At 46.0% G+C, this 21,567-nt stretch overlaps 1 protein-coding gene across 1 annotated transcript; it reads right to left on the bottom strand.

Annotated features, from left to right (window-relative positions):
* Nucleotides 1-2,060: 2,060 nt before the first annotated feature.
* CIMIP4 (ciliary microtubule inner protein 4) lies at nucleotides 2,061-17,583 on the bottom strand. Its single transcript, XM_005887456.3, has 5 exons — nucleotides 17,512-17,583; nucleotides 14,004-14,455; nucleotides 11,837-11,981; nucleotides 2,409-2,519; nucleotides 2,061-2,214 (listed from the first exon to the last, which is right to left on the bottom strand). Exons 1-5 carry the CDS (start codon nucleotides 17,531-17,533, stop codon nucleotides 2,126-2,128), a joined length of 819 nt encoding a protein of 272 aa, XP_005887518.1. The 5' UTR covers nucleotides 17,534-17,583; the 3' UTR covers nucleotides 2,061-2,125.
* Nucleotides 17,584-21,567: the final 3,984 nt, after the last annotated feature.

Below are 21,567 nucleotides of genomic sequence, written 5' to 3'. Positions count from 1 at the left end.
GAAACCTGAACAAAGAAGAATTGATGCTTTTGAACTGTGGTGTTGGAAAAGACTTTTGAGAGTCCCTTGAACTGCAAGGAGATCCAACCAGTCCATCCTGAAGGAAATCAGTCCTGAACATTCATTGGAAGGACTGATGCTGAAGCTGAAACTCCAGTACTTTGGCCACCTGATGTGAAGAACTGACTCCTTGGAAAAAACCCTGATGCTGAGAAAGATTGAAGGTGGGAGGAGAAGGGGACGACAGAGGATGAGATGGTTGGATGGCATCACAGATTCCATGGACATGAGTTTGAGCAAGCTCCTGGAGTTGTTGAAGGACAGGGAAGCCTGGTGTGCTGTAGTCCATGGGGTCACAAAGAGTCCGACATGAGTGAGTGACTGAACTGCTCTGAACTGAAAGATGAAATCTAGTTTTTCTCACAGAAGAAGAGTGTCTTGCAGAAATTAGGTACCTAATATTCGAAAGCTGAGCTGAACTCAATGTTACTGGGTACACAGTAAGGTACCCAGTAAATATTAAATCAAGCCAAATTCACTTCCCTGTACTACATCCAATCCTACCTTAAAGATGTCACTCCTGTTTGTGGAAAAAGGGGCCCGGCCCCTTTTTCTGCCAAAGATACATTTTTGATTTTTCCAGAGGATGATGGTCACTGTGGTAGACAGTTATTGTGGTGAGTCCCCAGTGAACTGTTTCTGCTGATAGGAATGCCCTTGTTTAGCCACCTCCCACTAGAAGTTTGACTTGCCCGTATTTGTCTCTGACCACAGGGACATTAACAAGCCAGTGTTAAGACATGATAAGTTCTAACACACTGAGTCTTATCTCCTTGAGAGACTACTTCTTGGAACACAGTCACCGTGCCAGGAAGAAGCCCAAACTGCCGCAAGGAGAGGCGGAGCTCCAACAAAGAAAAAGTGATGCCCAACCAGCCTCCAGCTGAGGCACAGGGTATGTGAGAGAAGCAGCCATTTTCACAGCAGATGCCCCATGGAGCAGAAATGAGCCATACCTTCTAACCCTGCTCAAACTGCACAATCTAAGTAAATAAATGATTGTGGTCATTTTAAGCTCCTAGGTTTAGGGTTGGTTTAGTGCAAATCAGTGATCTTGGCGTTGGGGAGTGCTATGTCTTGGAGACCCACCAGGTTATAAGCTTCGGGATCAGATGGCAAGCATGACTGTCTAACCTGGAACCCCTTCTCTGGGGATTCTTCCTTGGTGCCCCAATTCTGAGGTCCCTCCTCTCTTGTTACCAGGGGCCCTTATTGGTTCAAGATAAGTTTGACTTAAACAGTGAGAAGATGCCCAGGTGCACATTATAAGAAGTTCAGAGGGAGTGGGCGGTGGGTATTGGTTGGGGGCGGGGAGGACTTCTGGCCAGGAGAATGGCGTTCCATGAGGTCATGGGGGACCAGATTGTGCTGCAGTGTCTGCAGTTCCTTTAGTCATAGGGTATCTGCCAAGAGCTGTCTGCTCTGCACGTTTCTCTCAGCACAAGAGGAGCAAGGAAGGCTCCCAAGCTTTCCAAGTAGAGAAAAGAATTTCCCAGAATGCTCCACACACCCGCACCTTTTCTTGCATCTCATTGGCCCAAGTTGAATCACATGCCCCTTTCTGAACCAATCACTTTGTGTGTAGAAGGAAGGGTTAGAATTTCTGAAGACCAATCAAAATTACCCTGATTGGAGGAGGCGTGGCCAGTTCCTCTGAAGTCCATTGGATCTTGGGGAAGGAACCGATTTTTGGAAATAATTGGGGTTGTGCTATGGAGGCCGTGCAGTAAGATCCAGCAGGGGTCCCCTATAGGAGCCCTTCGCCCCGGGCGAGGCACCCCGGGCTTGAGCAGAGTTCCATTCTGCTCTCACATCCTTTCCTGGAATTATGAGGGAAACGTGTGTGTGTGTGTGTCCCCAGGAGGAAAGGCTGGGGTTGGGTGAGGAGGGAACGGTAGTTTGGACTGTTAGGGCTTCTGTCCTTTCTCAGTAGGTTTCTCCAGCACCTATACATTGCCCTCTCCCGCAACCTGAAGAGAAGAGCCAAGCAGAGACAAAGGTTCGGATGTGTGCCTTTCTTTATTAGCACTTTCTCTGAGCAGAGGGCACCTCTCCTGGGTTGCATCTACTTTGAGTTCTTGTTTTTGCTCTTTTCTTTCTCATCCAGTGCTTTCTGCAAGTTCATGTTCATCGCATTTTTCTGGTGCCACCGTCCTGCAGAGCGGAGAGAAGGAGCCAGCACAAATCACCAAGAGGACCTCTGGAGTGTGCAGGTACCAGTGGCAACCCATATGTCTTCCGGGCCCACCCCAGGGCTCTAGCTGCTGTTGTGGTTTCTTTCAGGACCTTAGGCCAACACACCCTACCCAGGGAGCTCCCTCCTCCCCCAACCCCAGCTTCCCACCTACCCAGATCATCCGTCTTCCTGCCATGCCAGTGCTCTAAGTCCCTCACCGATTTCTCAATCACCTCGGGGGTGTAGGAAGCCTTCATGAGGCTTTTCGTCTCCTGTGGGGCCCCTATGGAAGCCCATGAAGAAAAGAAGCCCCAAGTCAACAGAGGTCAAGTACTGCAGGGTTCATATTTGGGTGTCAGTTTCCCCTGTGGATCATGGGTTGTGGAAGGGCAGAGGTTAGGAAGGGTTAGGCGGAGGAAGGCTGGCCTGGACTCAAACCCGAGGGCCATCATTTATGGACACTATGGCCTCAGATAAGATTTTAATCTCTCAGAGCTTTGACCTCTTGATCTGTTCAAAAGAACAAAATGTTCTCACAATTGGGAAGATTACATTCCTTGGAGCAGCTGGCATGTGGCAGTTGGTACCTATATTTTCATTTAGGTCTGTGTGTTAAGTTAAAACACACACAAGGAAATAGTTACCATGATCAAAAGTCAGAAAAATCATCAGAGGACCAAATTCCAAAAGACACAAAGATTTGAATGATCAGTTACAGAATATAAAATTATTGTCATTCAGTGTGTAAAGTTGTGAAAAAGAGAATAAAAACATAAGCAAAGAATAAAAAACTACCCATAAAGAACAGACAGGTTAGTAAAAGAAGCAAATGGAATTTCAGAAATAAAATATAATAGTTGAAAGGTAATGGGTTCAATCCCTAGGTCAGGAAGATCCCCTGAAGGAGGGCATGGCAACCCACTCCAGTATTCTTGCCTGAAGAATCCAACTGGACAGAGAAGCCTGGTGGGCTACAGTTCCTAGGGTCGCAAAGAGTCAGACACAACTGAAGAGACTGAGCATGCACACACAATGGATGGAAAATAAAATAAAAAGAAAGGTGATGATGGATGGTAAGAGGCCTGGGATTTGCTTCAGAATTATCTGGGGTGGGAATGAATGGGTGGGTGAGGAAAATGATGAAACAAGATTAGTTGTGTATTGATAATTAGTGAAGCTGGATGGTAAGTGCAATATCTGCTTATTAAACTCTTCTCTACTTTTCTTTAAGTTTGAAAATTGACATCATAACTTTTAAAAACAAATTCAATGGACAGGTAAAAGAGCTAATTAGATACAGATGAGAAAAAATGGTAACCTAGTAGATAATATCTAAAGAAATTAAGTAGAATGCAGCATAGAGGGGGGGAAATAAAGATGTGGAAAATAAAAAACTGTTAAATAAAGAGTAAATGAGAAGGCCTAACATATGTCTAATTGTAGTTCTAAAGGAGAGAGTGGAGAAAACAGGGAGAGACAATATTTGGAAAGATAGTGGCTGGAATTTTTTCAGAATTTATGAAATACATGAATCCTTAGATTCAAGAATCACAATTCCCCAGTCAGTTTAAGCAAAAAGAATTCCTTACCTAGGTACAATCAAGTAAAATTTAGAATACCAGAGACAAAGAAATCTTAGAAATAGCCACAGAGAAAAGACAGATTATGAGAATAATAATGAGTTTAAATAACCATCCAAGTGAGGAGGAAATAAATTAGCATCATCAAAGTGCTGACAAAAAGAAATCAACAATTTCGAACTGTTTACAATAACTCTTCCAAGAATAGGATAAAATAAAAATCTTTCTGAGCTTAAAATTTACCAACAACAGGGATTTCCTGGCCAGTCCAGTGGTTAAGACTCTGTGCTCCCAATTCAGGGGACACAGGTTTGATCCCTACTTGGGGAACTGAGATCCCATAGGCCACACAGCTTAGCAAAAAAAAAAAAAACCAACGATAGAATCTCACCCCAAAAATCTTCTAAACAACATAATTCAGAAAGAAAAAATAATCCCAGAAGGAAAAAATCTGAGGTAAAAGAAGGGATGGTAGGCAAAGATATTGGAAATCTTGAATAAATCTAAACACACATCAATTATAACAACAGTACCAATGTTGAATATGTGGAGCAAAATAATGACTGTGACAGTTAAGTATTTTTGAAGATTTAGCAGGTGCTAAGCACAGACAGTTTCATTCAAAGCTTTACAGAACTTCCTCACTGAATTTTCCCAACAACGCTAAGAAGTGTGGTTATTACCCCCATTTTGCTGTTGAAGTCACTGAAGCACAGAAAGGTTAAGTCACTTGTTTAAAGTCATGCAACTGGGAAGTGAAAGATGGAGGACTCAAACGCGGACCCTGTGGCTCCAAAATCCACAGCTTAAACTACTTTGCTTATGTAGAGTAAAAAACCTGTAAAATAATCACACATTAGCTGATATTGGAGGGGTGGCAAGAATAAAGGTGAAGCATTCTAACACCTTTATATTGTTCAGAAAAGCTGAAATACCTTGATTAACTTTAGAATTTGCTAACTATGCATGTAAAAATGTCAAAGATAGGAAATTCACTGGAGGTCCAATGGTTAGGACTGAGCTTCCACGGTAAGGGAACTAAGATCCTGCAAGCCACACAGTTCGGCCAGAAAGAAGAAAACTCAAGGATAAGCACTGAGAGAATAGGAAGAATAAGGACAAAAATTAGATTGGGCGAAAAAAAGAAAGCTCACTCAAATCCAAAACAAGGGAAAGAGAAAAAAAGCAGCATAGAAAAATTAGGTCAAACAGAAAGTACAAAATAAGACCATAAAAATAAATCCAAATCTATCAGTAATTAAAATAAATATAAATGGAGTAGACCAGCTGTTTAAAAAACAGATGATCAGGCTATAGATGTTTTAAGATATATATTATTTAAAGCACATTTAAAGCAAAAGGACACAAAGAGAAAATAAACATGGAAATACAGAAAAGGATTAATAATCACAAAATCACAAAGCAATCTAGTCACATGACATTAATATTGGATAAAATAGACTGTAAAGCAAAAGCACTGTAAGAGATAAAAGTAACTGCCTTTCATTCCGGTGACATAATAATTCTAAACTAGCTGCCCTGGAATAATCACGAAATTGGTAAAGCAAATCTGACAGAATTACAAAGAGCAATCGACAAGGCTGCTATCATAGGGGAAGACTTGAAGGTACATCTTTTAGTAATTAATAGATACAGAATCCTGAATTCAAACTATTTTCAAATATATATTGATTATCTATAAAAATTGACCATCTGCCAGATTATAAAGCTCCTCATTTGAAAGGACTGCATCATTACAGGTCGTGTTCTCTAATGATGATGCTATTGAGAAAGAAATCCACTTTTTTAAAAAGTGATTTTTATGGTGTTTAGTATTTATCGATTTAAATGTTTACAGAACACAATGTTAAGTCAGAGACTTGGACTGAAGCCCTAAGGCTAGTAGAGATCAGATAACAGACTGAGCTGTGAAATAACTCCTGGGGTCACTTGGGGAGCTTGACACATTGCCTGAAAGTTTGGGGTGCACTAAGGCTTGGAACAAGAGGCATTGGCCCCAGATAAGAATGCACCAGGCATAATAACTCAAGTGCAAGGATGTACATGCATGTGTTTCCGTGAACCAGATGTGAGCTAGTGGAGAGAGGACCAGCCTGGAGCCATTTTCAATCCTGCCTCTAATCTGGTCCTCCTCACTGATTCTTCTGCTTCTAGTCCTGCCCTTCTGGGTTCTGTCCTGTAACACTACAGCTAGATGGATCCTTGGAAACAGAAGTCACTCCTTAGTACTAAATCCTACAGTGGTTCCCAGTAAAAGGGCCAGGAAGAGTCTATGTCCTTAGCATGGCCCCTGTGCCTGACTGCTCTTCCCCTGCAATCCACAGGCTGAGCCCCACTCCTTCTGGTCTGTACTCAAATGTCTCCTGCCCAAGAGGTCTGACACTATAGAGAAAAGCAAAGGGATTGTTAACAAGAGTCAAACAGGGACTTCCTGCCGGTCAAGTGATTAGGACTCAGCACTTTCACAGCCATGAGCCAAAAACATCAAAAAAATGGGTCAAACAAAAGTGAGATGAGGCAGCTGGGAGAAATACAGGAGAGGCTTCCAAGGGCCCTGTAAAGCCACCCACTGACCCAGGAGGCGGCACACAACTAGTTATTATTATTCTTTATATTCTACACAAAGACTTTATACACTCTTCTCCATGACAGCCTTTACAATTAAAAAAAAAATAATGCATCTGTTGTTTTATCGCTATGTCTAACTCTTTTGTGATCCACGTGGACTATAGCCCGCCAGCCTCCTCTGTCCTTGGGATTTCCCAGGCAAGGAGTGGGTAGCCATGCCCTTCTCCAAGGGATCTTCCTAACCCAGGGATTGAACCCTCGACTCCTGTGTTGGCAGGTGGATTCTTTACCCCTGAGCCACCCAGGAAGCCTGATAATGCATCTATACTAATTTAAATGTAGGTATACAAGTTTGGTTTAATATTTAAAAATCAGTTACTATAATTTACCACATCAACAGATCAAAGGAAAAAATCATATGATCATCTAAGTAACAGCTGTATGACTTCCCTGGTGGTCCAGAGGTGAAGACTCTGTGCTCCCACTGTGGGGGTCATGGGTTCCAACCCTGGTCGGGGAACTAAGATGTTGTGAGATGCAGCCAAAAATAGAAAAACTTTATGGGGCTTCCCTGGTGGTTCAGTGGTTAGGACTCCACCCTGCCGAGGGTCTGGGTGGGGAACTCATCCATGCAAGCTGAGCAGTACAGTCAAAAAAACTAAACAAAAACAGCTGTAGAAATAGTTAATACAACTCAGCACTCATGCACGACTTTTTAAAAAATTAAAGTGCTAGCTAACTAGGAATAAATGGAGCCCTCAATCTGATAAAAGGTACCTTCAAATTCCTTTTAAAATATTGGATTTAATAGTAAAATGGTAGACTCAAGAAGCAGAGAGGGATACCTGCTTATTTGCACCATTGTCCCAGATAAACCAGCTGGGACAGATGGTACAAAGATGGAATAGAGCCTCATGGGTAATAATGTGAACTCTGGTCCCAGGCTGCCAGAGTTTAACCCCAACGCTGACTGTTCCTAGATGTGTGGCCTTAAGCAAGTTATTTAAGCAAGTGGCCTTAAGCAAGTCATTTTTTCTGTCTTAAAAAGGTGGCAGGGGCAGATTATAGCAATACTGCCTAAGGTTCTTATGAAAATTAAAATGTATATAAAGTACTTAGAGCAGTGCCTGGCTCATGTTACATGCTACACATAAATAGAGCCATTGTTATTATTAAAAATAAGAAGCCCCAAAGAATCTACAAACAAATTATTGGAATAGGTGAATTGAGTAAGCCCTCTGGATATAAGATTAATGTACAAAAATTAAAATTGCTTCTGTGTATATAAGCAGCAAAGTTAGAAAAAAAATCACATTTTTAAAAAGATACTATTTGCAATAAGCAGCAAAAAGTAGATAAATAAAAGATTTTTCAAAGCAAGTCTAACAAAAAGTTGTGTAATCTTTGTAGAAAAAAAATTTTTTAAGTGTTACTGACACATTTTGAAGGTAGATTTAAATTAATGGGATTGTAGACCATACTCATGGATTGGAAAATTCATTGTCAGAAAACTGACAACTGCCCCTAAATTGAGCTGTAGATTCAATGTATCAATACTTTCAATCAAAATGCCAACAGGATTTTTCATGGATATTGACAAGCTGATTTAGAATTTATATGAAGAGCAAAGAGCCTAGAATAAGCTATGACATTAGCTATTCCTGCTGGTGGTGGTGAAGGAGTGGGGAGTGAAGACAGCCCAACCAGTTATCAGGCCACTTATAATACCCTGATAATTAAAAGTGTAATATTTGACCAGTGGACAGAATAGAGAGCCTGGAAACTGATCCATGCACATAAAGAAACTTGATGGAGACCAGTTGTACCACTGCAGGTCACTGGGGGCCAAAGATGAGATAATTCAGTAAAAGGTACTGAGAAAATTGGATTTTCACACCAAGGAGAAATTAACAATGAATCCTTGCTTCACACTGAAAACAGAAATCAACTCCACATGGATTAAAGACTTAGGTGTGAAAACCAAAACTATATAAAAGATTATCTTTATGACTCAGCATGGCATAGGATTTCTTCAAGCCACTCCTCCTGGACCCTTCTCTATCTCAGTAAATAACAATCTCATCCTTTAAGTTGTTCAGGTCAAAAACCATGACATCAACCTTTATTCCCTCTCATGCACCCAAATCCATTGGTTAGTATATTGTGTTTGCCCTGCCTTACACAAATCGCCAGGCTCCTCCTGCATCAGATCACCTTCACCACTACCTCCCTGTGCCGCCATATTGCACGATGTGTGTGCGTGCTCAGTCGTGTCCGACTCTTTGTGATCCCATGGACTGAAGCCCATCAGGCTGCTCTGTCTATGGGATTTCCCAGGCAAGAATACTGGAGTGGGTTGCCATTTCCTCCTCCAGGGGATCTTCCCACCCCAGATATCAAACCGGCATCTCCTAAATCTCCTGTGTTGGTAGGCAGGTTCTTTACCACTTGAGCCACCTGGGAAACCCATTCTTGCACAGTGGTACCTATCAGAGTCATAAAATGCAGCAGCCCTGCTCTCTAGACCAAGCCCCCATCATTTACCCCACCTGGATTTTTGCAGGCACCTCCTTGCTGGTCTCCCTGTTTCTATCCCAGCTCCCTGTGTTCTCAACACAGCAACTGGAATGATCCTTTAATCTAAGTCAATGCCATTCTCTGCTTAAGACCCTCCCTTGGCTCCTCATCTCACTAAGAGAAAAGACCCTCCTGCGGCCTTCCCCACCTAGCCTGCTTCTTCCCTCCCACTCCTGTCCAGCCACAGGCGCCTCCTCAGCCTGGAGCAGCAAATGCCAAGACCAACCTGGACGGATGGAGGGGGATGGATGGGTGAGGCACGCTGTCCGTCTGCTTTCTGCTGGGTGCAGAAAGCAACGCCCTAATTTGTAAGCCCTTGCCAGTTTCTGGAGTTGACCCTTGAACAGTATGGGTTTGAAATACACAGGTCCACCTATATGTGTATTTTTTTTTTCAATAAATATAGTACCTGCATTTTCCTTCTATAGATCTTTGAAAATTAACTAGGTGTAGGGGAAGTTTGTGTTTGGTTATGGGTCACCATACATGGAAACAAAAGAACTAGGATTTGAGTCCTGATTCTGTTTCAACTATCTCAGCATCCTCCCTTGGGTGAGTCATTTATCAGTTCCTTTGTTTTGGGGGCAGAGATAGTAGTACTTGGATTGTTGACTGTGTGCTGGGGGTACTGGTAGAGCAGTGGTTGACACCCTGACTCTTCTGTGTTCAAAGGTCAATTGTAGGACTATGGCCAATTGTAAGATAGCTTATGAAATCAACAATTTGGTAAAATTTAATCATCACCTTTTAGAAGCTGATGCAAGCTAGTTTGCACTGGCTCCATGGGTTTGTTTGCTCCCTCGGCGCAATTGTGTTTCTCAGACTGGCTGAAGTGTGCATGTGCATGTTAGTTGCTCAGTCATGTCCGACTCTTTGTGGTCCCATGGACTGAAGTTGGCCAGGCTCCTCTGTTCATGGAACTTTCCAGACAAAAATACTGTAGTAGGTTGTCATTCATTCCCTTCTCCAAGGGCTCTTCCCAACCCAAGGTCTCCTGCATTGCAGGCAGATTCCTTTCCATGTGACCACCAGGGAAGCCCTGGGTAAAGTATACACAGATGCTTTTTATATCATTCTTTTAAAGGTATGTAGAGAGACTTCCCTGGTGGCTCAGACTGTAAAGCGTCTGCCTGCAATGTGGGAGACCTGGGTTTGATCCCTGGGTCGGGAAGATCTGGAGAAGGAAATAGCAACCCACTCCAGTATTCTTGCTTGGAAAATCCCATGGACAGAGGAGCCTGGTAGGCTACAGTCCATGGGGTCACAGAGTCAGATACGACTGCGTGACTTCACTTCACTTCAGACATCACCATACATAAAATTATTGAGCGATAATTGTAATGGAAGGCCGACTCCCAAGACTCAGAAAGGGACAATCTGAGGCTGTATTCTCTCTTCTCTCCCCAAGCACTACCCTTTCTTCAGGCTCAAAGGAAAACTCAGAACGTTTTCCAGTGGTTGTCTGGTTCCTTGGGTGATGAGGATCTGAGCCAGGTAGGGGGTTGCCAGGCCCTGAGGACACTGAGAAGGCATAGAGTAAGGAGGGAGGAAAGAAGGGGGCCAGAAAGACTTGATATTTTGCAATGAGGCCAAACTGGAATGTGGGGACAGAGAGACGCTGCTCCTTGCTCACTGACGACCCCCATCCGAGCAATCAGTTAGACCCCTGGGAACAGGGTCATATTTTGGGAGGTGACCGAGTACTGGGAAAAGACTCTGGGGCTTTGCAGGTGGAAGAAAAACCTGGATTTGAGTTTCAGATCCACCTTGTATGACCAAGAAGCCCTGGGGAAATTGTTTCCCATGAGCCTGTGAGATGGATCTAGGGGTACTCCTCTGACAAATAGGACCTCAGAGGCCCACAGGACTTGCTGCAGATGTCTTGGCCTCCGACCCACACTTTGCCCCAGAGGTGCCCCTGCTGGGATCTGGGAAAGAAAAATACTGGCCTGTCAGATAGTAAGCTGGTTCCTCATAAAATCCTGTTATGTTATAAGCCCCATTGTACCAAGAAAGTACGTAAAGAAGGACCGTAAAAAAGGCTGAGTGATGAAGAATTGATGCTTTCAAATTGTGGTGCTGGAGAAGACTCTTAAAGAGTCTCTTGAACTGCAAGATGATCAAATCAGTCAGTCCTAAAGGAAATCAACCCTGGATAGTCATTGGCAAGATTATTGGTGAAGCTGAATCTCCAATACTTTGGCCACCTAACGGAAAGAACTGATTCATTGGAAAAGACTGTGATTCTGGGAAAGATTGAAGGCAAAAGGAGAAGGGGGAGGCAGAGGATGAGATGAGTAGATAGCATCACTGATGCAATGGATATGAATTTGAGCAAACTCTGAAAGACAGTGGAGGACAGAGGAGTTTGGCATGCTGCAGTCCATGGGGTCGCAAAGAGTTGAACATGACTTAGCAACTGAACAACAACAACCAAGAAAGTTGGCTGAGGCTCAGAGAGTTAAGGATCCTGCCTGAGGCCATACCCATTGGCTAAGCTGAACTTTGAACCCAGGAAGGCTGATACTGTCCCTGTAATCAAAGTAGGCCAGACCAGAGATGCACTGGCCTCCTCTTGGCAGATTAGGACACCAGAGGTACAGGGGGGAGGTAGGGCTGACTGCCAACTGGGAGGGACCATCTGCTCTGTGAGGACAGACTTGCCAGGGGACTGGACATTCCCAGCACTTGGCACAAAGCCTGGCATACAGAGGGCCCTTGGTGGCTGTGAAATGAGAGTCCCTGGGGATGTATCCTCGGGTCTTAGATTCCTCTGGGGATCCAGGTCCTTCCTGGCCCAATAACTTGAAGGCTGTGGGTTTTCCTAGCCCATACCCTTGTCTTTCGGCCTGACCTTGAAACAAGTTTGACCGCATGTTGTAGCCCAGATCATAGTAGTCTGAAAAGATGGAGGTAATTTCCGTGGGGCTCTGGATCCTGCTGGGCCATGAGCTTGTCCTCTTCTGGCCCTCCAAGGCTTCCCCGATGGCCTTTCGAGCCTAAGTAGGAAGGGAAGGAGGGAGAGAGAAGACAAAAGGTAGGGAGGCAAAGTGAATCCCACATCTCCCCTCTAATTTCTCCTCCCTTGGAGCCTGCCCTCACCACTCCTCCCCACCCTAAGCCTGCAGCCTTCAACCAACCACAGTCCTGGGAGCTGGCATAGCTGAACGCCCTCACCCTCCCATACCACCTCAGCTTTCACATGGGCCTCAGGCATCAAGGAAGAAAATGATCATGAAAACTTCTCCCTACACTGAACGGGTGAATGTGTCAGTTGCTCAGTCTTGTCCAACTCTTTGCGATCCCATGGACTATAGCCCACCAGGCTCCTCTGTTCATGGGATTTTCCAGGCAAGAATACTGGAATGGGTTGCCATTCCCTTCTCCAAGGGATCTTTCTGACCCAGGAATCGAACCCAGGTCTCCTGCATTGAAGGAGGATTCTTTACCGTGTGAGCTACCAGGGAAGCCCTATGGAACAGCAGCAGGGGACATCTTTATAAGGTGGTATTATTTCCACAATTTATAAAGAAGGAAACTGGACCTCAGGGCAGGGACTCAATCCAGCATACAGCTAGAGAAGGAAGCCTCCTACAATGGTAGGAGTGGTTGAGCCCAGGCCTAAGAGCCAGGAACTGGGTTTGGGTCCCAACTCTGCCATATACCAGCTGCTAATTTGGGCAAGTTTTTGCTCCCCTCTGGGCCTCAGTTCCCCTACTCTTAAAATGAGGGTGAGGGCAGAACTGGGTGGTCTTTGAAGTAACTTCCAGTTCTAATATTTGCTGGCCTGATGACACTTGTGATCTGGGTCACAGCTGGATTCAAAACAAAACAAAACACAGATCTCTTGGTTTAAGCCCAAGACAACGATGGCCAAAGAGAGAAATGGCACATTCCCTAGGCTAAGAAGGGCAGAGAGAGATAGAGACCATACTGCCAACCTCACGATGGGGGCAAGATCCTCCAAGTGGAGTGGGGGGTTTAGGATTTTGACCTTCCAGACTAACAGGAGCAAGGGTCCCCCACCTTAAGATGATAAAGTAGAAAGGGACCCACCCATAGCCTTTCTGACCCTGGCTCTTCTACTTGTTGTATGTGACCCCAGGCAGATCACTTCACCTCTCTGAGCTCCAGATTTATCATCTGTTAAAAAAGATGGTGAAGGACAGTGGAGCCTGGTGTGCTGCAGTCCATGGGGTCGAAAAGAGTTGGACATGACTTAGCCACTGAACAATAGCAAAAAAAGAAACAATGACTAGTGCCTGGCCTGCTGTACAATGTATCTGTTATGAGGGTTGAGACAGTGACTTTGAAAATATGTCTCAAAATGCCTCAAAATATCTGTTTGACTAGAAGTGGCAGGTAGGCAGGTGAGCTTTCTCTCAACTTTCAATTGATCAGCACTGAGTTCCTGCAATGATATATCAAGTAGGGGAAAAGGGCCAGCATCGATTGGTGATGTCTGCCGTGAATTCGGGCTCTGTTATTTGCCAGCCTGATCTAGTCAGCCTCACTTGACAGATGTAGAGACTGGGTTCAGAGAGGAAAAGTAGCTATACAAAGTCTCCCAGGATTCAGGGGCAGAACCAGGATTCAAACTTAAATCTTCTGATTCCCAGTCAATCCTGTCCCCTTGAGGAGACTTAAGTTAAAAGCATCTAATTCTAACATAAATCTTGTAAGTGCAAAATCATTACAGACCAGGGCTCCAGAATCTGCCAGACAGTTTGGATCCCGTTTAACTTGGGTTAATTTACTTAAGCCTGCTAAAGCTTGGGCTTCTAATCTGTAAAATGAGGATTATTATAGTACCTCCCTCACTGGGAAAATTGAACGGTTAGATGTGAATACTAAACAGTGCACAGTGCCTGGCCCATAGCAAGTGTGCAGTAAACACTACTCTCTGATGATATTATTACAGGGACTCTGTACTCAAGAGCAACTTCCTTAGGGGTCCTCATTGCCCATCTCCATGCTTGACCCTCCTGCCACCCTTAGCTTCCTGTGCCCCGTTCTGACACCTGCTCTTCGGAGACCAGCTGGTCCACCACGTTGCTCCCAAACTTGTGACGAATGTTGTTGGGAATGCTGCTGCCGCTCTGGCCCTGGGCCCCAGCGTTGGGGTCTTCCTTCGGCGCCTGGCACGGCTGAGCCCCTTCTCGTAAGGAAGCCCTGCTCTCCCTCGAGGAGGGTCTGAAGCTCCCTTTCTTCAGGGATTCCGGGTCTGAGTCCCTCCAGAGGGATCCCCGGCTGACAGCTGAAGGGGGTGGAGGCGGGATCTCCTCCAGGGAGGCCCGCCCCAGGGAGCTGCTTCGGGGGCTGTCTCCTCGGTACAGGGATGGCTTCAGGGAGACCGGGGCCTGGTACTTGAGCTTGGAGGTATCCAAAGGGCTATGGGCAGCTCTCCAGGGGTCCGTGTCCTGCTGGCCTTCCTTGTTGTTGTTCGGATGGGCCCTGGTCAGAGTGGTTGTACCTGAAAAGGGAAGAGACAGGAAAGGAAGGAGAGGAGACAGACAGATGCAGAAAGTGGAGGGTAGGAAAACGATAATGGGAATGGGGAGGGGGAATAGACAGACAACCCAGAGTAGAAAAAAAAGATGGTATGGGGTGTTGTGGGGGGGCGCGGGTAGGACGGAAAGAAGTCCCGGGAGACAGAAGTATGGGTGAGAAATCAGGAGAGAGACCAAGAGAGTGGGTAGTAGCCTGAAAAGTGTCCCACTGGACAAGGCAGCCCTCACTGTTTTTGACCACAGGGGTTGCAGCCCCAGCCTGACCAGCCTTGAGGCTAGCTGTGTGACCTTCAGAAAAGGAGGTGACCTCTCTGTGCTTAGTGAACTGACTCCATTTGGTTAGTTCCTTACTGCACCTTGAACCTCTTCCATCCACTACCCCCGACCCCCAACAATCCAGTGAGCAACTGTGAAAGCTGGCAGAGGGTGTCTTTCGGCTTGGCCAAATCACACAGCTAGAAAGTACTAGAGCTGGGTTGGCCAGCTTTTGTCCCCAGTTAGAGCTGCTTCCCAACCCCACTTCTCTCCCCTGTTCTCCAGCTCATGGAATAGTGTCATCCCAGCCACTTCCGGGCTCTCACACCCCATCTCTCCCCTTCCCTGTCCCCATCCCCACTCCTGCCCTGACTTCCAGTTCCCGGGAATTTCCTGCCCCAAGCCCGCAGGTCTGCTCATTCTCTTCCCTGATCCCTGGCTCCAGCCAAACTGCCACTCCTTCCCCACCACACCTCATGATGTCCAGCCTCCCAGCCTTTGCTCAGACTGGTTCTGCTACCTGGAAGTCCAGCTCCTCCTTTCTCCTGAGTCAAAATCCTCCAGGTTCTTCCCAACTCAGCCCCACCAGGACACTGACACCCACCCCAAGCTGGTGGAGCCAGTGCCTCCTTTTTAACTCCACAACTCTGTTCCCAGCACGCTCCATGCATCTCTCTGGGTTTTCCCCTCTGACCATCCTTGTAAGATTCAAACCCTGTTATTTTCTCTCCCTGATCGGGGAGGGGAGTCATGGTAGTGGGTCCACAGGTGAGTCGGTCCTGGGCCTCCCCTCAGCACCCACCAGAACCCTGTGCATCAGAGATTGCTGGTGGCTCCCATCGGTGAGGGAGTGAATGAGTAGATGGCTGCAGGGGAGTCAGACCCAGGTCACCCTGCAGCTCATCAATTCTGAAATGTCCTTTCTTCTCACGTTAGCATCCTTGACATCCGGCTGCATCTGACGATCAATGCGCTCTGGTCTAACCAGCAATATTTTCTTTCTTAATGACCAGTAACTAAGTAACAGTTCACCTTACAAGCCCCTGAACAGTGACTTACAACACATTTTATATAGCATTTTACACGTGGTATATAATAAACACCTTCATCCTGGGCAAAATACAGAAGGCAGGTCTGTCTCTGCCCCCTCCCCACATACAGCCCCCCCATAATCTTCAGTCTCAGGTGGTAGCTGTCCCTCCACAATGTTTTGGATGAATCCTCTAGTACTCCTGAAAGAAACACAGCCCTGTGGGCTCAGGAGGAGCCCTGCCCTGAGCTGGGCTTCCATCTCCCCACAAGCACAAGGCAGGGCCATGGTTGATCAGGCCGGTGCTGAGTGCTCTTACTGCTGTCTGCCTGCATTTTCTTGAGAAGGTTCACTGTCCCCATCCTGGAAGCCTTGTCCCCAGAGGCACCCTTTTCTTGGCTGCCTGTTTGTTGGCCAAAACCACAAGACAGGAGGGAGGGAAGGCAGTTTGGTCTGGGGGAACAGGTTTCTCCTCTTTTGTGAAGACAACAAAAGGGCAAGAACAGGATACTCTGACTTCAGCTCCATGGGGGTAATGATGGTAGGGAGGAGAATAGTGAGAAGGAAGAGGGCACGTCTCCAGGATCCATACTCCTGTTTCTCCCAGGCTGTGCTACTGCCTGCCTCCTCTAACACAGTTTATCTTAACTGCCTGCTCACCCTCCACGTGCCCTTTAGGGTTAGGAGAGCTGCAATGGCTGGGAACATATCTCCTGCCCCTGGCTCAGAAAGCCAATGTGTGTGTGTGTGCTCAGTCACTTCAGTCATGTCTGACCCTATGGACAGTAGCCCACCAGGCTCCTTTGTCCATGGGATTCTCCAGGCAAGAATACTGGAGTGGATTGCCATGCCCTCCTCCAGGGGACCTTCCAGAGCCAGGGATTGAACTCACATCTCTTGCGTCTCCTGCATTGCAGATGGATTCTTTATGCACAGAGTCACCTGGGAAGCCCAGCCAAATAAATGAATAAAAAAAATATATACTGCAAATAATTCCCTGGCACTCCAGTGGTTAGGACTCCACACTCTCATTGCCGAGGGTGCAGGTTCGATTTCTGGTCGGGGAACTAAGACCCCCACAAGTTGTGTGGTGGAGCCAGGAAAAAAAAAAAAAAAGGAACAATAATGTAGTGATTAAAGCAGGATCCTAGTTCCTCCTCAAGGGATATCTTTGAGTTTTTCTGCAGGAAATAAGGTCTCCACCCTGGTGGAGGATGAAAACTTCAGAATGGAGCACAAGATTCCTAGAGCACCACTCTGTTACCTCACTACTACCCAATCAGAAAGAAGTCACACACCTTACAGCCTTCACCCCAAAGCCTATAAAATCTTCTGCCTGAAAACCATTGAGGAGTTCAGGGGTTTTGAGCGTGAGCCACCCATTTTCCTTGCTTGGCCCTGTAAGGAACTTTTTTCTGCTCCAAACTCTGATGTTTTAGTTTATATGGCCTCACTGTGCCATGGGCACATGAACTTGTGTTTGGTTACAAGAGGGGACACTAAGGTGGGGTCATAATCCCCAAGACCAGGCAGATGGGAGGGGATCAGCAATCCTCTGTGCCCTTCCTCTTCCTTCTGTCTTCAGATAGAAGCCTCAAGGAAGTCGGGGCCACACAGCAGGTCTAGAGGCCAAAGCAAGACTAAGAGGGGGAGAGGTTGGTCCTTGCTGTCCTCAGGGGGTCCCTCCAGAGGCCCTGCATGTGCATTCAGCATGTCCCTGCTTGCCCATCCTACCTGGTCGGTGGCCCAGCTCCATCGGCTCTTGCTGTGGAACAGGTAATTCCAAGCTTAGTCCTGCAGACAAAGAAACACACAGGGTCATCTCAAATGACAAGACTCTGTAAACAAAGATGAATGGAGGGCTGAACAGGGAGGCCTGTGGCCGTCTGCCCAGCCCCTGACCGGAGGGCTCTCTGTGCTGCCTCCATGGCTCTCTGGCACCAAGGAGCCCCCTGCTCCATCCATCCATCACCCCTGGCACTGGACCTGCTTCCTGGACCCTGGCAGGCTGGATCACCCCATCTCCAGTGCCTCTTTCTCAAGGAACCTGGGGTTCCTCTTCCTCCTTTGCAATCTTTTTCTTCTATTTCCTCCCCCATCTGTACCACCTAACCCTCTCTAGGGGCCCCCAGCAGGCCCCTAGCTGGGAGGTGCATTGCTCCAAGCCCTCCATCCTGGATACTACTTGCCTTCTGCAAATAGGATTTTGTCTATTTTCACTAACTGGTCATTCAAAGAGAGGAACCAGCTTGGCCAACATGGAGGAGAGCCAAGAGCAGGAATCGACTCTGGGATAATCTCTGTCTTTCTTCCAAAGAACAGGCCTTTGGGTCAAATTTGAGGGCCAGCACTGGCATCTTAAAAGCCTCTGCAGCTTTCAGGTTTATATTCCTTTCTTCTAAGTGAATTTTTTTCTTTATTCATATTCTCTTATTCTTTTGCATGTGTTTTTAAAGGACTTTTGTGAAATTTGTAATATGAATAGGATAAAATGATTTAGGATAAATGGTATCTAAGTGGTAAGTATCTTTTAATAAGGAAAACATAGAAGCATTAAGTCAGAGCTGGAAAGGGTCTTTGAGATTAGTTAATCCAATCCCTTTATTTTACTGATAAACTGAGACTCAGAGGGTGTGATTTGTCAGGTCACCCAGCGAATTGGTCTCTGCCAATAAACTCAGAGAGGTTAAGAACCAGATGAATTGTATTCTCTTGAAAAATCACCCCAAACAAAACACCCTATTAATTTTGACTTAATTGTTTGGTGATTGTGCAGCTTCTGGTATGACTCTTTAACAATCCTTAGCCCCCTGGTATTCATACACTGTGTTTCCCCTCAACTCTTGAGTCTGGGCTGGACCTAGTGACTTGCTTCCTTTAAAAAAAAAAATTATTTCTTTTTTGGCTGTGTCGGGTCTCATGGCATCATGCGAAATCTTGCGTTGTAGCAAATGGACTCTAGTTGTGGCTCGCAGGCTTAGTTGCTCTAAGGCATGTGGTATCTTAGTTCCCCAACCAGGGATTGAGGTTATGTCCCCTGTGCTGCAAGGCAGATTCTTAACCACTGAACCACCAGAGAAGTCCTGGAAAGGATGCTTGTCATCAGAAGCTAGATGGTGGGCTGAGGTGGACTGTGACTTCTGTCTTGTTCACAATCTCTCTGACTCTTCCTGGCTCTTCTTGTGCTGATGGAAGCAGCTTCTGTGTTATGAGCTGCCTTCTGGAGAGGCCCCCATGGCAAAGAACTGAGGGCCTGTGGCCACCAGCTCAAGAAGACCTGTGACTCTCAGTTCAACAATCTGACATGATGAGTCTTACCTTGGGCATGGTCACAGAAAGAGGTCCTTCACTAACTGTCCTTTGAGATGAGACAGAAGCCCTGGCCGATACTTTGATCACCGTCTGTGAGAGATCCTGAGACAGATGGCCCACTGAAGCTAATCTGTATTCCTGACCCACAGAAACTATGAGGTAATAAATGTTGTCTTAAGTCACTCAGTTTGGGGGTGATTTGTCATACAGCAGGAGATGACAAATGCATCTCATGTGTTAAGTATTCCTCCATCTAGGTGACTAGCCTCTTTTCACGAGGACTCAGTGAGGTGTTTGAAGAAAGTGTTAACTCACCCTCTTTCACAATTGGAGAAACTGAGGCTCAGAAAAGAAATAGGACCTCTCGCAGGTGGTGCTGAAACCAAGCCCCACTTCTGTCTCCTCTGAGTTCTCTTTCTGCTCCTGTCCCTGTTTCCCATCTCCAGCTACCCCCCGCCCCTGATATGCCCACTGGAACTCCCCATCAGCTCCAGTGACACCCCCAGTCCAGAGTGGCCTGGACTGGTTTTAACAGAAGTATAGGCTCACTGCCAGTTTCTGACCTGGAGAGAAAGATCCCAAGAGACGTTGGTCAAGGAGGGAGGGAAAGTAGATCCCTTGCAGTCTGGGAGCTCCACTCACAAGCAGCTCTGCATAGAGAGAAAGAAGATGAAGCCCCGTGTCCTGGCAGACTCCTGGCCCACTTCAGGGTCCCTGCCTCACCTGTCCACTCTCTCTCATAACGTCAGAAAACATGTGAACTGCCCTGGTGTGTGCCGAGGCCCAGGAGTGCAGATCTGTGCTGCACAACTGCTGCTGGAGACCAGTGGATAGTTGCTGGGGAGCAGCCCACCCCCGTCCATTGGAGTTGCCATGGTGATCACTATACACAGGGCTCTGTTACCTCAGAGGGCTGATAAGCCCACCCTGGGGAACAGAGGCCAAGGAGAGCCAGTACAGAGAGGGCAGCAGGGGCTTTCAGACATTGCTCACTCTCTCATTCACTCAAAATGTCCCAAGTATTCACCCTGGGTTTGGTTGCATGCTAGGCACAGAGGGCTCAGATGCCATAGAGTATGAAAGACATTCTTGGGATTACAAATTTGTTAAGAAGAGAGGGTAATTAGTTTTATCTAGGGAAAAAGAGGTGGGGCTCACAGAAGGGCCATTTGAGCTGGGTCTTGACGTATGCGTAGGAGTTTAACAGAAGAGACTAGACTATTAAAGGCCCAGGTGTGATTTTGAGCATAAATTAGGTTAAGGGGAGTGGGGAGGGAAAGGAAAGATGTACCTGGAGCTGTCTGAGCTGGTTTCAAAGGGATGAGGGATCAGAGCAAAATGAGAGCAGGGGTGGAACTGCAAGGATCTACTCTCTTCCCCTTAAACCCCAAGGTTACTTCCTTCTCTTGCACCTTTCTTATTTCCCGCTGCCAGAGTTCTGAGACCTTCTCCCAGGGACTGAATCTGTTTCTCTGGTCCCTCCCCTCAATCACGCCTCTAAAGGTCTTATTCTGAGCCAGGAAAGACACCCAAGGTAGAGACCACCTTCCTTTGGCCCACCTACTTTTTTAAAATTTTTCTTTATAATACGATATAATTTATCATGTGGTGTTAGTTTCAGGTGTACTGCAAAGTGATTCAGTTATACATATATTTATTCTTTTTTCCGATTCCTTTCCCATATAGGTTATTAAAGAATATTGAGTAGAGTTCCCTGTGCTTACAAGTCCTTGTTAATTACCTATTTTATATTAAGAAGTCAGTATATGTTAATTCCAAACTCCTAATTTGTTCCTCCCTCCCTCACCCCCAACCTTTCCCCTTTGGTAACCATAAATTTGTTTTCAAAGACTGTGAGTCTGTTTTTGTTTTATAAGCAAGTTCACTTGTATTATCTTTTCAGATTCCACATGTAAGTGATATCATGCGATGTTTATCTTTCTCTGACTTACCTCACTTAGTATGATAATCTCTAGGCCCTCCATGTTGCTACAAATGGCATTATTTCATTCTTTTTTATGGCTGAGTAATATTCCATTGGATATATAATATGTACCACATCTTTTGTATCCATTCATCTATTGATGGACATTTAGGTTACTTCAATGTCTTGCTTATTGTAAAGCATGCTGCAGTGAACATTGGGTTCATTGAGCATCATCTGATCATCACCATTTCTGAAAGGCCCCAGGACCTGTGGGACACCTCTCTGAACACTCATTTCAAGTGGAAGACCAGTTGTCTTCTCTTCTACCCTCTCTGAACACTCATTTCAAGTGGAGGACCAGTTGTCTTCTCTTCTACCCTCTCCTCCCAGAGGGCTGGACCCACAGCACGAAGGGGTGGCCCCAGAAAGCCTGGGTCTCACCCTCTTTCTGGCTTACTGATGCCCTTTCCAGGTAAGGGCCTGGTGTGCTCCATCTGACAGGCATCAACAGGCAACTTCTTTTGCCAAAACTAAATAATAAAGTGGTATCC

Source organism: Bos mutus, chromosome 5 (genome assembly GCF_027580195.1).
Source record: "Bos mutus isolate GX-2022 chromosome 5, NWIPB_WYAK_1.1, whole genome shotgun sequence".
NCBI classification, from domain to species: Eukaryota; Metazoa; Chordata; class Mammalia; order Artiodactyla; family Bovidae; genus Bos; species Bos mutus.
This window is presented reverse-complemented; position numbering and strand designations above follow the sequence as displayed.

Excerpts from the sequence above, each read along its gene's own strand:
- CIMIP4 (XM_005887456.3), bottom strand. The coding sequence starts at position 17,533 with ATGGAGCTGGGCCACCGACCAG. Across the intron at positions 14,456-17,511 it reads GGAGCTGGGCCACCGACCAG|GTACAACCACTCTGACCAGG; the intron begins GTAGGATGGGCA and ends TTCCCTTTTCAG. Across the intron at positions 11,982-14,003 it reads AGCTGGTCTCCGAAGAGCAG|GCTCGAAAGGCCATCGGGGA; the intron begins GTGTCAGAACGG and ends CTTCCTACTTAG.